Here is a 13801-nt window from a genome sequence, read left to right on the forward strand (position 1 = left end):
GGTTAAAGAAATGACAAAGTTCAATTAAAAGTAATAGCAATAATAAAAACACTATTACAATATAAATACATAAAAAAACAGAGCTTAACCCTTTGAGGACAAAGGGACATATTGCAGAGTGTGAGCCCTCGCGGGCAAGGTCCTCTCCTCCTGTACCAGTTGGTGATTTGTACTGTTCACGATTATTGTAATTATTTTTATTATGCACACCCCTCCTCACATGTAAAGTGCCATAGAATAAGTGACGCTATAATAATAAATATATTATTTTCGTCTCATAACTTTAAACGTAAACCAATAAAATTGTATCAACTTGCAGTTCTTATCTGTTCACATCTGGGCTTCATGAGTGTTTCTTCACACAGCAGATATAACGAGTAGCAAATATACACTCGTTCTGCCAAACGAGTGGCAGCTAAAATACAAAGTTAATAAGTGGTAAAGTTTGTCAAACCACATAAACAATGTTTGCTAGTGTGAAATCAGACATTAGTTTGGCGCTCGATACATCTATATCTATTAATCTTTATAGCAAGACTGAATCCATTTGTCAAAAATATTGGAAACAGCCTCAAAGTTAATGGGGTCTATCACTGTTTGCTTAGATGTGTTCGTTAAAATGAATCCATTAACAGAAAATGGCTTCCATTCTACACAGAACCCATGATGCTAATGTGAACAGAGCCCAATTCTAGAAAAAAAAAAAAAAAAAGACTACTACAACAGCCTGTACCACGTTATCAACCAGGCTACAAATTGTGTAACTATATAAAACATTGCTGGTTATTTCTTTACCTTTTTTTAAATAGATCTCAAATGCCAATAAATGTGTTTGGATATTGTTAGATGCAAGAGTTTTCAATGGTGTAAGGAATTTGATTGCTTCTTCTAGTGGGTATTCTGTCTGTTTTGAAATACAAAAAGAAGTGTGAAATTTACATTTGTCACGTTGCATCATTGTGATATCTTCTTACCATATCCAGGCAGGTTCTTGTGATCGTGAATGCATTATGACCAATAACAGATTTACAAAAAATATTGAAGACATTAATTTCTATGGTCAGGAACAGGATCTCAATTATGATAACTTATTAGTGAGGCTTGTAGCAAGAAAGAAGCAAAACAAGACTGCAATACTTATTATATAATGCTTACACTGAGAAAATATGTTCTCTTGTAAGCAGGAACATCTCCATAACATCACCTGGTGATTCTTGATCACCAAAGGAAAATTGCAAATGGGCAGCTTGGCTTTTAGCTCCTAAGTATTAGCTCAATGGTCAAAGTGTTTCTTTTCAGTAACAATTAATGCTAAATGTCATTGAAAGTGAGATGCTCATCACAACTGCAGAAAGCATCAAAAATTCGCACATTGATGGTGTATCCACAGGACTTTAAATACATGTATAGTTTATGCTGGGCTCGCCAATGGGACATTCATCTATCTTGAGAATGGCGCTCATTGGTGGGACCTGTATCAACAATACATGTATGGCATATACCGTGGTCTAACACATGAGCCGGGAACACACTTTTAAAGGGGATGTCCGGGCTATGGTAAAGATTTGGGAGGCAGTAACACGCTGAATCCAAACATTGGTTGCAATCATGTGCAGACCACTCCACTCCAAGAAACAGGTAGAAGAGAAAGGATTGAGCATGTTATGCTCTCTCCACGGTTCGAACAACCAAGTATTTTTGGTATTGGTAACTAATAAGATCAGATTAATATGTAATGATTTTTGTAGGGATGTTAAATGCAATTAACCTCAGATGGCAACCTAAGAAGACACTGTGAGCCTCAGGTAAGAAAATCCAAATGCCGGTAGCAAAAGTGTCATAAACATAATTAATACTGGAGTTATACTCTTTACTTCCCTAACCATCTAAATATTTAGGAATCATAGAACTTTAGTAATACAGGCCAGCCTACCCTTTCCAGTTTCTCAGGGACTAGCTCCTCTTTAGGCCTACTAGTATCTTCTTCCTCTTCATCCCTCTTCTTCTTCTGATTCTTTTGCTGGCGTTCTCTCTCAGCGTGTTTCCTCTCTTCTTCCAGTTTGGCTTTCTTTTGAGCTCTCCTTTGCTTACTTAGCACCTTCTTAAGCTCTTTTGCAGAGAGGTTTTCTAAATACAAAATCAATTTAGGTTTTTTATTGCTGACGACATGAAGAACGCATCTCAACATAGCCATAAATAAGTCAATTATATTTATATTATATCTAGATATATCTACATAGCAATTTGTGCTTCATTCTTTTGATACACTGCTCCAAATCCCCTGCATAGCAGAGAACTGGGGGCTTACAGATTCTTAACTCAGAATTAAGACTGCGTCCTCTAGTGGTGACTGAAGGCGGCCAGTGTACTACATTCTCAATCTGCATCTATACAGAGGATTATAAACTCTGCATCAGAAAAACAAAACTGATACCAATAGAAGAACAGAATTTTGGACCTAAAATAATTTTGTGTTAACAGTGGAGATTCACTGTAAAACTGAGTTTATCTTCTCCCACTACAGCGTTGATTTATCAATGATTCAATTTTGTCACTGCACTGTTTTACACAAATATATACATTAAACTTATGATGTATATCACACACACACAATTATTATCCACAGACAAAATCTATAAGGTAAACTTACCATTCAGGGTCAGTGGTAAGCTGGGTAACAGCCCTTATTGGCACTCTAATGACTGCCATAAGAGCTGTTCAGCAAGCATCTGCTAGACATGAAATGGCCGAATACAAATTAAGAATACTAAAAGGAAGAGGAATTATATTACCGGGTATATGTTTATTTAAAGTTGACCCATCACTGGCTGGAGCATATTATACTGGTGATATGATGAAATTCTGGTTGAAGAGCTGAGTAAAACATAGTTTTGATCCTTTTTGTAATTTCTTCTCTCTGTTGAGGAGATATTAGCTTGCAACGTTTAGGTTTTAATTTAGATTATAGTTCAACTGGTTGTTACCAAAGATTTGTCTCTCGGGAAGGTACGTCTTTCTCTTCCTGAGGCTGAAAAATCATGAGCAATCGGCATCATGCAGATGAAAAAAATAGGGATTTTTGTGTACTCACCGTAAAATCCTTTTCTCCGAGCCAATCATTGGGGGACACAGACAGTGGGTGTTATACACCTTATCGCTGGATGAGATTTCTCCAGTTCGGTGAAAAAAGCAGTGGGAGCATAAACAGTCAACAATAACCATAACTATGTCAAAACCTAAAAATGCTACAGTGAGCCATTAGGCTAAACAGGGTGGGTGCGGTGTCCCCCAATGACTGGCTAGGAGAAAAGGATTTTACAGTGAGCACACAAAAATCCCTATTTCTCCTACGCCTCATTGGGGGACACAGACAGCGGGACATCCTAAAGAAGTCCCTGGGTGGGGAGCATACATCTGCTAATACCCCATGTACTACTGACTCAACACTGTGGTACTGCTGATTGCAGGATGCGTCTGCCGAGAGCTGCATCCGCAGAGGTGGCCTGAGAATGAATTTGGTAATGTTTTGTAAAAGTATGCAGACTGGACCAAGTCGCAGCCTTGCAGACCTGTTCTGCCGAGGCCTGGTGCCAATTGGCCCAAAAGGCGCCCACTGAGCGGGTAGAGTGCACTTTAATCCCTAATGGGACAGGCGCGTTCCTGACACGGTAGGATTCCTGAATTGCCAAGCGAATCCACCTGGCTAGCGTGGCTTTTGAAGCGCCTAGACCCTTCCCATGCACCTCTGGAAGTATGAACAGGGCATCTGACTTGTGGAAGGGAGCCGTCTGCGAGATGTACCGTCTCAAAGCCCTAACCACATCCAGGGTGTGGAGGGCCTTCTCAATGCAATGGACTGGTGCCGGACAAAAGGAAGGCAAAACAATTTCCTCATTGAGACGGAAAGAGGATACGACTTTGAGCAGGAAGGACGGGGACATCCTGAGAACTGCCTTGTGCTGATGAAAGTTCAGGAACGTAGGGCAGCAGGACAGGGCCGCCAATTCCGAAACTCGTCTGATTGACGTAATTGCCACTAGAAAGACCACCTTCCAAGAGAGTATGGTCAGTGGCACGTCCTGCAGCGGTTCAAAATGAGCCTCATGTAAGGCCCCAAGAACCAGGTTAAGGTCCCATGACTCCAAAGGCCTTCTATTAGGAGGCGCCACATGGGAGACTCCCTGAATGAACGTTTTAACCTGAAGTTTGGTGGCAATTTTGCGTTGGAATAGCACTGACAAGGCCGAAATCTGGCCCTTGAGCGAGCTAAGCGCGAGGCCTGACTTTAATCCGGATTGAAGGAATTCCAATATGGCCGGAATGGAAAACACCAGAGGGGATCAACCATGATCCTTGCACCATGAAAAGAAGGTTTTCCAGGTGCGGTGATAGATGCGCATGGACACAGGCTTCCTAGCACTAATCATGGTGGAAATCACGTCGTGAGAGAACCCAGCCTGTGCTAAAATCCAGGATTCAACGGCCACGCCATCGAAGACAGGGCCCCGGAGTTCTGGTGGTAAATCAGGCCCTGAGAGAGTAGATCCATGCAATCTGGAAGTCGCCAGGGGACGTCGGCGATCAGTTGTATCAGTTCTGCATACTATGCCCGGCGCGGCCAATCTGGCGCGACAAGGATCACTGGTACTCCCTCTGTTCTGATCTTCTTGATGACCCTTGGAAGCAAGGGAAGAGGGGGAAAGATGTACGGGAGCCGGAACCGGTGCCACGACAGAACTAGGGCGTCCGCTCACATGACGCATGGATCGCGCAATCGGGCAATGAATCGAGGAACCTTGTTGCTTAGTCTTGAGGCCATGAGATCCACATCCGTAGTCCCCCAACGATGACAAATCTGCTGAAAGACTTCCGAATGAAGAGACCACTCTCCCGAGGCAAGGCCCTGGCGACTGAGAAAATATGCTGCCCAGTTCTCTACGCCCGGGATGTGGATTGCGGAGATGGGCGAATGGTTGGTCTCGGCCCAATGGAGGATGTGACTCACTTCGTGCATGGCCATCCTGCTGCGAGTACCTCCCTGGCGGTTGATATACGCTACAGCCGTAGCGTTGTCGGACTGGATCCTGATGGGGTGACCTGAGAGGAGATGGTGGAAACTCCGTAGAGCTAGTCTGATCGCACGTATCTCCAAGATGTTGATGGTGAGACGTGACTCTCGAGTTGATCAACGACCCTGTGCCGTGTGGTGACGAAAGACCACACCCCAGCCCAGAAGACTTGCGTCGGTGGTTACTACCAACCATCTTACTGCGAGAAAAGACCTCTCTTGACTCAGGGAGGACTTCAGTGTCCACCACTTGAGGGCTTGTCTGACCCGCAGGGACAGAAGGAACCGACGGTCCAGGGAGAATGGGTTCTTGTCCCAAGCTAAAAGCAATGCGTGTTGTAAGGGACGGAGATGGAACAGTGTGAATGGAACTGCTTCCAATACTGCCACCATCTTTCCGAGAACTCTCATGCTGAAACGAATGGAGTGAGAAACCGGTCGGGAAAGAGTCCGCGCTGCCTGTTGTAAGGCTTGGGTCTTTTCTGGAGGGAGAATGACCAACCTTGCGGGAAGTGTCCAAGATCATTCCTAAAAAGGAAATCTGCTGGGCCGGTTTCGGGAAAGACTTTTCGAAGTTTATTTCCAGTCAAGGCGAGAAAGAATTTACTGTTATATCCACGGATTCCTCGCAGGCTGGAAGGGACGGACCCTTGATGAGCAGGTCGTCCGAGAGTGGAGAATGGCCATGACAGCCGCCATGACCTTGGTAAAGACCCTGGGGGCGGTGGCGAGTCCGAAGGGCAAGGCAACAAACTGGAAGTGTTCCTCGCCAATTGCAAACTGCAGGAACTGCTGGTGGGACGAGCAGATCGGAATGTGAAGGTAAGCGTCCTTGATGTTGATGGATGCTAGGAACTCTCCTTTTTACATGGAAGCGACAAGTGATCGAGAGATTCCATTCGGAATCGCGTACCTTGACAAACTGATTTAACAGTTTGAGATCTAGTATGGGCCGCATCGTCCCGTCCTTCTTTGGAACCACAAAAAGGTTTGAATAAAAACCCCTGAACCTTTCGTGATGAGGGACCGGAATGATGACTTCGTCCCTTTGCAGAGCCTGAACAGCCCGAAGGAAGGCTCGTCTTTTTCTTGGGGGCGTGAGGACGACGAGAATTCTATCTTGTATCCGGAGGACACCAGCTCCCTGACCCACTTGTCGTGGATGACCGCGAAGCAGGTGTCACTGAAGGAAAGTAGACGACCGCCTACATTAACGGAGTCCGCCGGATAACGCAACAAGTCATTGTGTAGAAGATCTATGGGGTCTGGCTCCTCTAGATCCATATGCCCTGGGCTTCCAAGAGCGGTGAGGTCTGTATGAGACCTGGGAGCCTCTGTCTCCGCGACTTGATCCGGGAGAGAAGGTAGTGGAGGACCAACCGGAATTGTTGCAAAAAGGTCGAAAACTCGTCGGCTGTTGGCTCCGAAACGGCCGAACAGCCTCTTGTTGAGGAAGGAATTTACTCTTTACCCCGGTAGTATCAGAAATGAGCTGGTCCAGTTTCTCTCCAAAAAAGACGACCAGTCTGGGCAGGGAAGTCAACGATCTTTTAGATTTGGCATCCGCCCGCCAGTCGCGGAGCCATAGGGCTTTTCTAATGGAGATCGCATTAGCGGCAGTTTGAGCAGCACAATTGGCGGCATCTAAAGAAGCGTCCACTACAAAGTCCGCTGCGTGAATTATCTGCCTGGCGACCCTGGTTGCCTTCTGAGGAAGATTGGTACCCTGGAAGGCAGTAATTAAGACTTCTGCCCAAGCGGCCATTGCCTTAGTGACCCAAGTCGCCGCGAAAGATGAAAAAAGCACCGCTCCTGAAGCTTCAAAAATTGAGCGGGCAAGGTAGTCAATTTGACGATCGGAGGGGTTTCTGACTGAGGAGCCCTCAGAGACGGATAGAAGAGTTTTAGAAGCAAGACGCGATACTGGAGGGTCCACCGAAGGGGACTGTAACCAATTCTTCATTAGGTCTGGAGCAAAAGGGTATTTAGTCTCAGTAGACTTTTGCCCTGTGAACCGCTTATGTGGCCGATCCCTATGTTTCTGGACAATGTCCTTAAACTCCGGATGGCTTGCAAATAACCTGCGTACACGTTTGGTCCTCTTAAATGAGATAGCGTGTGCTGGAGCAGGAATATTTTCTTCATCCAACTCCAGAATCCTGTTGACTGATTCTATAAGAGAATCAAGCGACTCTTGGTCAGTTGGAGGATTCTGAGGGGCTGACGCGTCAGAATCGAATTCAGAGTCATGCTCGCTGCGAACAATAGGAGAGGGAGAGCGAGAGAAGAGACAGAACTCGCCGGTACTGAAGCGCAAGTGTGACTAGGGGACGCATCATGGGTCCGCTTTCTCGCCTGACCATCCCTTGAGCGAGTACGGCCCCTGCTGGTGGACGGTTCCCCACCGTCGCCAGAGCCCTGCTTGGGCGGTAAAGATGCTTTCTGACTTAAAGAGGCTTCCCGGAGGAAGTTTATGGCCTAGGTCAGTGACTCCACCAACCGTGACAGGGACGCAGCTCACTCAGGGGGTCTAAACGCAGGAAGCCCCGCAGCAGCGGTGGCGAGGGGCGTTTTGAGCCCAGGCCGGGCCACAGTCCGTGCATAACGGATTAGTCTGGGCACTCGGTAAGGCAGTCTTGCAAGTGGTACACACGGTAAAAAACACAGTGTGCTTCTTAGCAGCCCGTTTAGCCTCCTTAGATTGAGACATAGCGATCCTGAAAGGGTTAAAGGCAGATTCTGGTCTGCAGCTGCAGGGAATGTGCTGGGAAGGGGTTAAGCTTTGTTCTGAGGGCAGATGCAGCTTACCCCGATCTTGTGCTGTGTCCCCGGGGAGAATTACGGTGGCCCTGTGGTGTCACCCGGTATCCGGCAGAGTGTGCGCCTCACAGCCTATTTCCAGAGCAGGCTGAGGTAAATTTCATGGCCCCCCGAGACTAGGATTGCGCCTCTCGTAAGAGACGAGAGGTGCCAAGGAAGGGGGGTGGCAGCACTAGCGTGGGCGCCGCTATTCAAATTGCGGCCTAGTAGGCCGGAAAAGCTGGGGACTAAATTTTTGGCCTACCCACGGTAAGCGCCAAGAGCTTGGGGGGGGTTGGTTTTGGCCGCGATGTGGCGCCCTGGAACCCCTGCTGCTGAGACAAAGTCAGCGCCTCTCCTGGGGACCAGGACCCGACCCCATACCTCTATTCCAGTGCTCAGGCCTGCCGTCGCGGTCCGTGCCATCCATGCAGGTCTTCTCATCCTCCTGAGCTGATGTAGCAGAGCTGGAAGAGTTCCTAAAGGGGTATGCTCAATCGATCCACCCTATAGGTAGGGGGATGGAGAGCTATGGGGCTGATTCAAGGCATTCGGGAGCGCTGTAGGTAAGGTCCTCCGCCGGTCTCCATGCTGCGCTTGCCCTCATATCCGTCCACCGTAAGGAATCATCGTCAGAGGAATCGGCCCCGTTCGTCGCAGGAAAGTGTACGGGGAGGTATACTCCGCGTGCTTGCCTGTTGTTGGTTCGGGGGGAGAGCGGGCCGTAGAAAGGAACCGTCGCCCCCTTCACTCCGTTAATTAAAAAATAAAAATTTCCAGAAAATTCAAAAATAAAATAAAAACGGTGGGGTGTGAAACCAAACCCAAGTGCCTCCTACAGACACTAAGCAAGAACTGGAGATATCTCATCCAGCGAGAGGGTGTATACTGCAGGGGAGGAGTTAACTTTTTAATTTTTTCTGGTTTACTTAGTGTCCTCCTAGTGGCAAGCAGCATAACACCCACTGTCTGTGTCCCTCAATGAGGCGTCGGAGAAAAGAATGCAGCCTCCTCTCCGCACAGATGTATGCAGCTATTGTGTAGAGATACAACAGAGCGGAGTGATTTTTCATTACAAGCACTTCCAGTTCCCAATTTCCAGTGTTGTCAGCACTCACCCTTCTCCCATACTACCTGCCGTGAGATGAGATCTGGAAACGTTTGTAATGATATGAAGAGCTGACTCACGTACAAAGTAGCTGCAGAGATCCGAGAGGAGGGCGTGTTCTTTTCCCCACTGCATATGATTGGTCAACATTATGTAGGAGAAGTACACACCCCCAGAGACAAATCTATGGTAATGTCCAGTTAAAATATAATATAACTTAAATCTAAACTTTACAAGCTAATATCTCTGCACCACTGAGGAGAAATGAAAAAAACAACAACTAATTTTACTCCACTCTGCAGCTGCAATTCCATAATGTGGCCAGTTTAACATACTCAAACTTGTGAAATGTTCTTTTTAAAGAGGACTTTTTTCTATTTTTGCATGTTTTGCCATTTCACAGCTTGCCAATAAGTATACCCTCTCGGTCACTAATTCAATCACTGCACATACCCGAGTTAACTTCCTGCTCTTTGCTCTCATTCATTAAGGGACTTTCGTGCAGCTTTAGGTAGATTCCTATGGCAATCTGTGCTGCTTTGAAATAAAACGCATGCTTTCGCAATACATCTTCCAACCGTAGCAGATCTACATAGGCCCGCAATGTCATTTTCCTCATACAATATGTGTGGAAGTCAAACTGGTCATCCGTGATTTCAAAAAAATGCTAAAAAAAAGAGAAGAACATCTAGTAAAAACAAGGAAATAATGCTCATTATACAGATTCATTCTAATTGTGGATGACCAGGGTTTTCTATTCAGGGGACTATAATGACAAATATTTAGTAACATTTGATTAAATCAATATCCAATCCCGAAATTCAGATATTCCTTTTCAGCCCCTACTAGACCAGAAGAAGAGGAGGATAGATAGTCAATTATGACTGTACAATGATACTAGTCTATTATATGTTAGTAGTTTATTTTGAAGTGTCTATAAGCTTTAAGTACAAACTTACCCTTTCAATCTCATGGCATTTCTTTAATGCTTCCCCAAACTTTCCTAGTCGCTGGTAAGCAGCGGCACACTCAGTCTGAAACCACATGCATTGCATCTCATTCAAATTGTCCATTGCCGGGGTGCCTTCCTGAAAGAAGCAAGTTACAGAAGGGATTTTGTACCAATGGATCACTTTACACATGAGATAATGTTCGTTAGGCTCAAAGCTATCTTTCCCGTTTCTAACACACTCATGCTCGACGTGGCCAAGCGTTCAAACAAGGGAAAAGTGTGACTCAGAAAGGGGTCTTTGGCTGTGGATTATCTGTCTTAAAAACAAGGAACAGGCACTGAAATTCCAACTGCTTGATCCTAGCATCTCCTGACATCATATGTCCTGGGACATTCGAGAGGTCCCCATACACATCAGATGGTTGACGGTTCACGCGGAACATTGGCAAGTTCACACTTTCATCCAGTGCATGCATACATACGTTCTTTTGTTTTTTTAGAGATAGAGGATTGAGATACATATTCTATTCAACCATAGCCACAAAAGTTACTTTTTACTGTATGATCAGTGTGTACCCTTGTAAACTTGGAGCACATCTCTTCTGCCTCCTGAATCATATCGGCCCGCAGCATGTACTTTGCACATTTGGAGTTAATAAATCGGTCCGCGGTGTCCAGAGACTGAGCTTCATCCATCCACTTTGCAGCTTCTTTAAGGTTTCCTATATGCTGGCGATAGACAAATGGTGGTAATTATCTCCTAAATGTTTTCTAACTTTGCACTGCAAGGTACATAAAGTACAAGCGAATTTCAGAATTAGAAGAACCTTAAATTCAGCTTCATTACAACACAATGGATCACTGACAGAATTGCAATCTGTTCTAAAACTGGGACTGGTTTCACGTAAAGAAAGCGCATTCACTGAATAGAGAAGTTATAACATTTTATTATATAATTTACTTTTAATTTAGAAAATTTTGTTGTCAGTGAATGAGAACATTTTACGTTTGTAAACAGTGGGGGACATTTACCATGCTCAATGCACCAGAATTCAGATGACGTTTATGCCAAGACCTTTTGTACATGTAAAGCTGACCGAGCGTAGCGAACAACAGCACAGGGTGAATTATGGTGAGAACTGCGGTTTAGTGAAGGTGCTGTAACAAAATGGGAAACTAATGAAAAAACATAACTAAAGGCATGATTTTTGAAGATGCTCCCAGAACATCTCCTACGGGATAAAGTATATTTCATGTGTTTCATTGTATCTTTTTTAAAGGGCACAAAAATACAACAGAATGGGAAGACTATTATTTTAAAAAATGTTTTCAATAACAATATGTGTACAAAGGTTTTATAATTCACATTTGCATAACATCTGGACTGTAGGGATGTCAAGATGTGAATTGCCTATGTAAAAGGAAAAAAAAACAAAAAAACACAGAGGTTTGCCAGGACTGTATACTTTAAAGCACCACTCCAGCATTGGCGTGGTGCTACTAATCTAACTTCCCTGACCCTAGTCTTATACTCACAAGCAGCCGTCTTCAGCGGTTCCCAGCTCCCCTCCGGTCCTGCACCATCATCTTGTGATTCACAAAGTCTGACTGACCAGAAGTCAGAGGTAATGGTCACAAGCTCTCAGTGTAAGTCTAAGGGAGCCTTGTTCTTCTCACAGACTTGCATCGAGTTGTGACTCCTGGCTCACCCAGCAAACACTGGAGTTATCCTCAGGCCACAAACTTCAGGAGACCGACAGGAGCAGCACGGAGAACAAAAGAAGACGGCGGCTGGCGAGTATAGTACTAAGAGCAGGAAACTTAGATTAGCGGCACCACTCCAGCGCTGCTATAAAAAAAAAAAACGGAGCGGTGCTTTAAACACAATATAACTTCTCAACTTAGATGCACTTTATGAGTAACCAGGACTAAAACTGCAAAAGTAACAAAAACTCCAAAAACATTACGGCATAAAGTAAAACAAAAGAGGATATTGTGCCTATAAATAGTTTATTTAATAATACAAAAGTAAGGGTGTGTGCACACGCTGCGGAATCCGCTGCGGATTAATCCGCACGGATTTTGCAAAAACCGCAGATAATCCGCAGGTCCAAAGACCTGCGGATTATCTGCGGTTTTGCCTGCGGTTTGGTCCTGCGGATTCACTATCTCCACAATGGTGGAGATAGGAACCCGCAGCGGTTTCCGCAGAAAGAATTGACATGCAATTCTTTCTGCGGATTCAAAACCGCAGCAAATCCGCGCGTTTTTTTCCGCAGCGTCGGCACAGCGTTTTTTTTTCCCATTCAAATGAATGGTACTGTACACCGCAGCTAAAACAGCGGAATCCGCAGCGTGTGCACACAGCCTAAGAGATATAGTAAAATATGAATAGTACTAGCACTCTATATGGGAAACCCAGCACATTCCTATTTTACTGTATCGCAAGGTCTTGCAATTTGTGCCAGTTTGATAACACCCTTAATACAGTGGAGTAACTCCTATGTGTATCCATGTGAATTATGCAGCACTTTGCTATAATTAATTATACTAGCCATACCTATCAATTTTATAATACTGAGTAAAATCTTGTCGGGCACAAGATACTGTTTTGTTAGGGCTTTTCTTTATGCGCTCATATTTTGGGGTTATTAGGACTGTATACTTTGTAGTAAATAACCTTGTGAGAACAGGACCAGGTCTGTATGGTTTACAGTCCATAGAGGTAGATAAGAGTGTGGCAGCGAGTTTATTGGGAAGTTATAGAGTCAGTTCAAAGGCTGCAACTAGATTATTACATGGGATGGAAGGCCCGCCCTATGATGAGAGGCTGGAAAAGTTGGGATTGTTTAGCTTAGAAAAAAGGGTGATCTCATTTATATGTAGAAATACATGTATGGTACGTACAAAGGACTGGCACATGATTTATTCCTGCCAAAGATTTTACAAAGGACCAAGGGACTTTTTTGCATGTGGAAGAAAGGCAATTCTGTCAGTCAAGAAGGAAAGGATTCTCTACAGTTAGAGTACAGAGACTGGTGAATACCCTATGGTAAGAGGTAGCAATGGCAGGCATTAGAACACCATTTATAAAAGGGCTGGATGCTTTTCTCACAACAAATGGCATTGTGGGTTAGATAGAAAAGGTATAACTGGTGGAGCAAGGTTAAACTTGATGGACCGGTGCCTTTTTTCAACTTATGAAAGGGTATTTCCACACAGGGTCTTTTGATGAAGTTCTGGAGCAGAAAAGCACCAAATCTTCCTCAAAAACTTGGGAGTTTCTGCAATATATTTATATAATTTTGTAGAAAATCCCAAGTTTTTAAGGAAGATTTGGAGCTTTTCTGCTCCAGAACTTCCTAATAAAAACCTGTGTGGATGTACACGTGTGCACGCACCCTTTCTATATGACTTACAGGTTGAAAAAGAGATACTCAAATTATATTAGAACACAGTGGAATTTTTCAATACAGGTTGCTATAGGTCCATTTTCAGGTCCTCCACCCAAGCGGCAATAATTGTGATCCACTTTATTACCTGACACAAAATGACGTGTGACCCCATCCTAAAGCTGACGAACAATTACAAATTACTGTAGATGAATTACAGTAATGACATGCTTCATAACGATACCTTGTAGATTTTAGCTTTCATATAGAAGAGTTCTATTAATGTCGGGGTGCTGGCAATGGCTGCATTGATGTAGTCTAATGCCACAGACCACTGGCCAAGTTTATGAAAATGCTGTGCTAAGAAATAACGCACCCACAAAAGGGTCGTGGGTGGTTCCCGCTCCTCATTGTCTGCAAGAGTAAAAAAACAAAATGGGATTTTATGCACCTTATTCTTTATTAAAGGGGTTTTCAGAAAA

The 13801-nt window shown here is 44.5% G+C and overlaps 1 protein-coding gene across 2 annotated transcripts in view; it reads right to left on the reverse strand.

The window, feature by feature from the left end:
- NAA16 (N-alpha-acetyltransferase 16, NatA auxiliary subunit) overlaps positions 1-13801 on the reverse strand; it is a 93414-nt gene that overhangs the window by 11193 nt on the left and 68420 nt on the right. For both annotated transcript variants that reach the window (XM_073580320.1, XM_073580321.1), the window contains exons 11-16: positions 13564-13733; positions 10504-10656; positions 9935-10063; positions 9429-9642; positions 1934-2127; positions 796-904 (exon numbers count right to left, since the gene is read on the reverse strand). In XM_073580320.1, the coding sequence (XP_073436421.1) occupies positions 796-904; positions 1934-2127; positions 9429-9642; positions 9935-10063; positions 10504-10656; positions 13564-13733 (969 nt within the window). The remainder of the gene's footprint in view (positions 1-795; positions 905-1933; positions 2128-9428; positions 9643-9934; positions 10064-10503; positions 10657-13563; positions 13734-13801) is intronic.

This window comes from Dendrobates tinctorius, unplaced genomic scaffold, assembly GCF_039654945.1.
Source record: "Dendrobates tinctorius isolate UK_male_01 unplaced genomic scaffold, ASM3965494v1 ptg000064l, whole genome shotgun sequence".
NCBI lineage: Eukaryota > Metazoa > Chordata > Amphibia > Anura > Dendrobatidae > Dendrobates > Dendrobates tinctorius.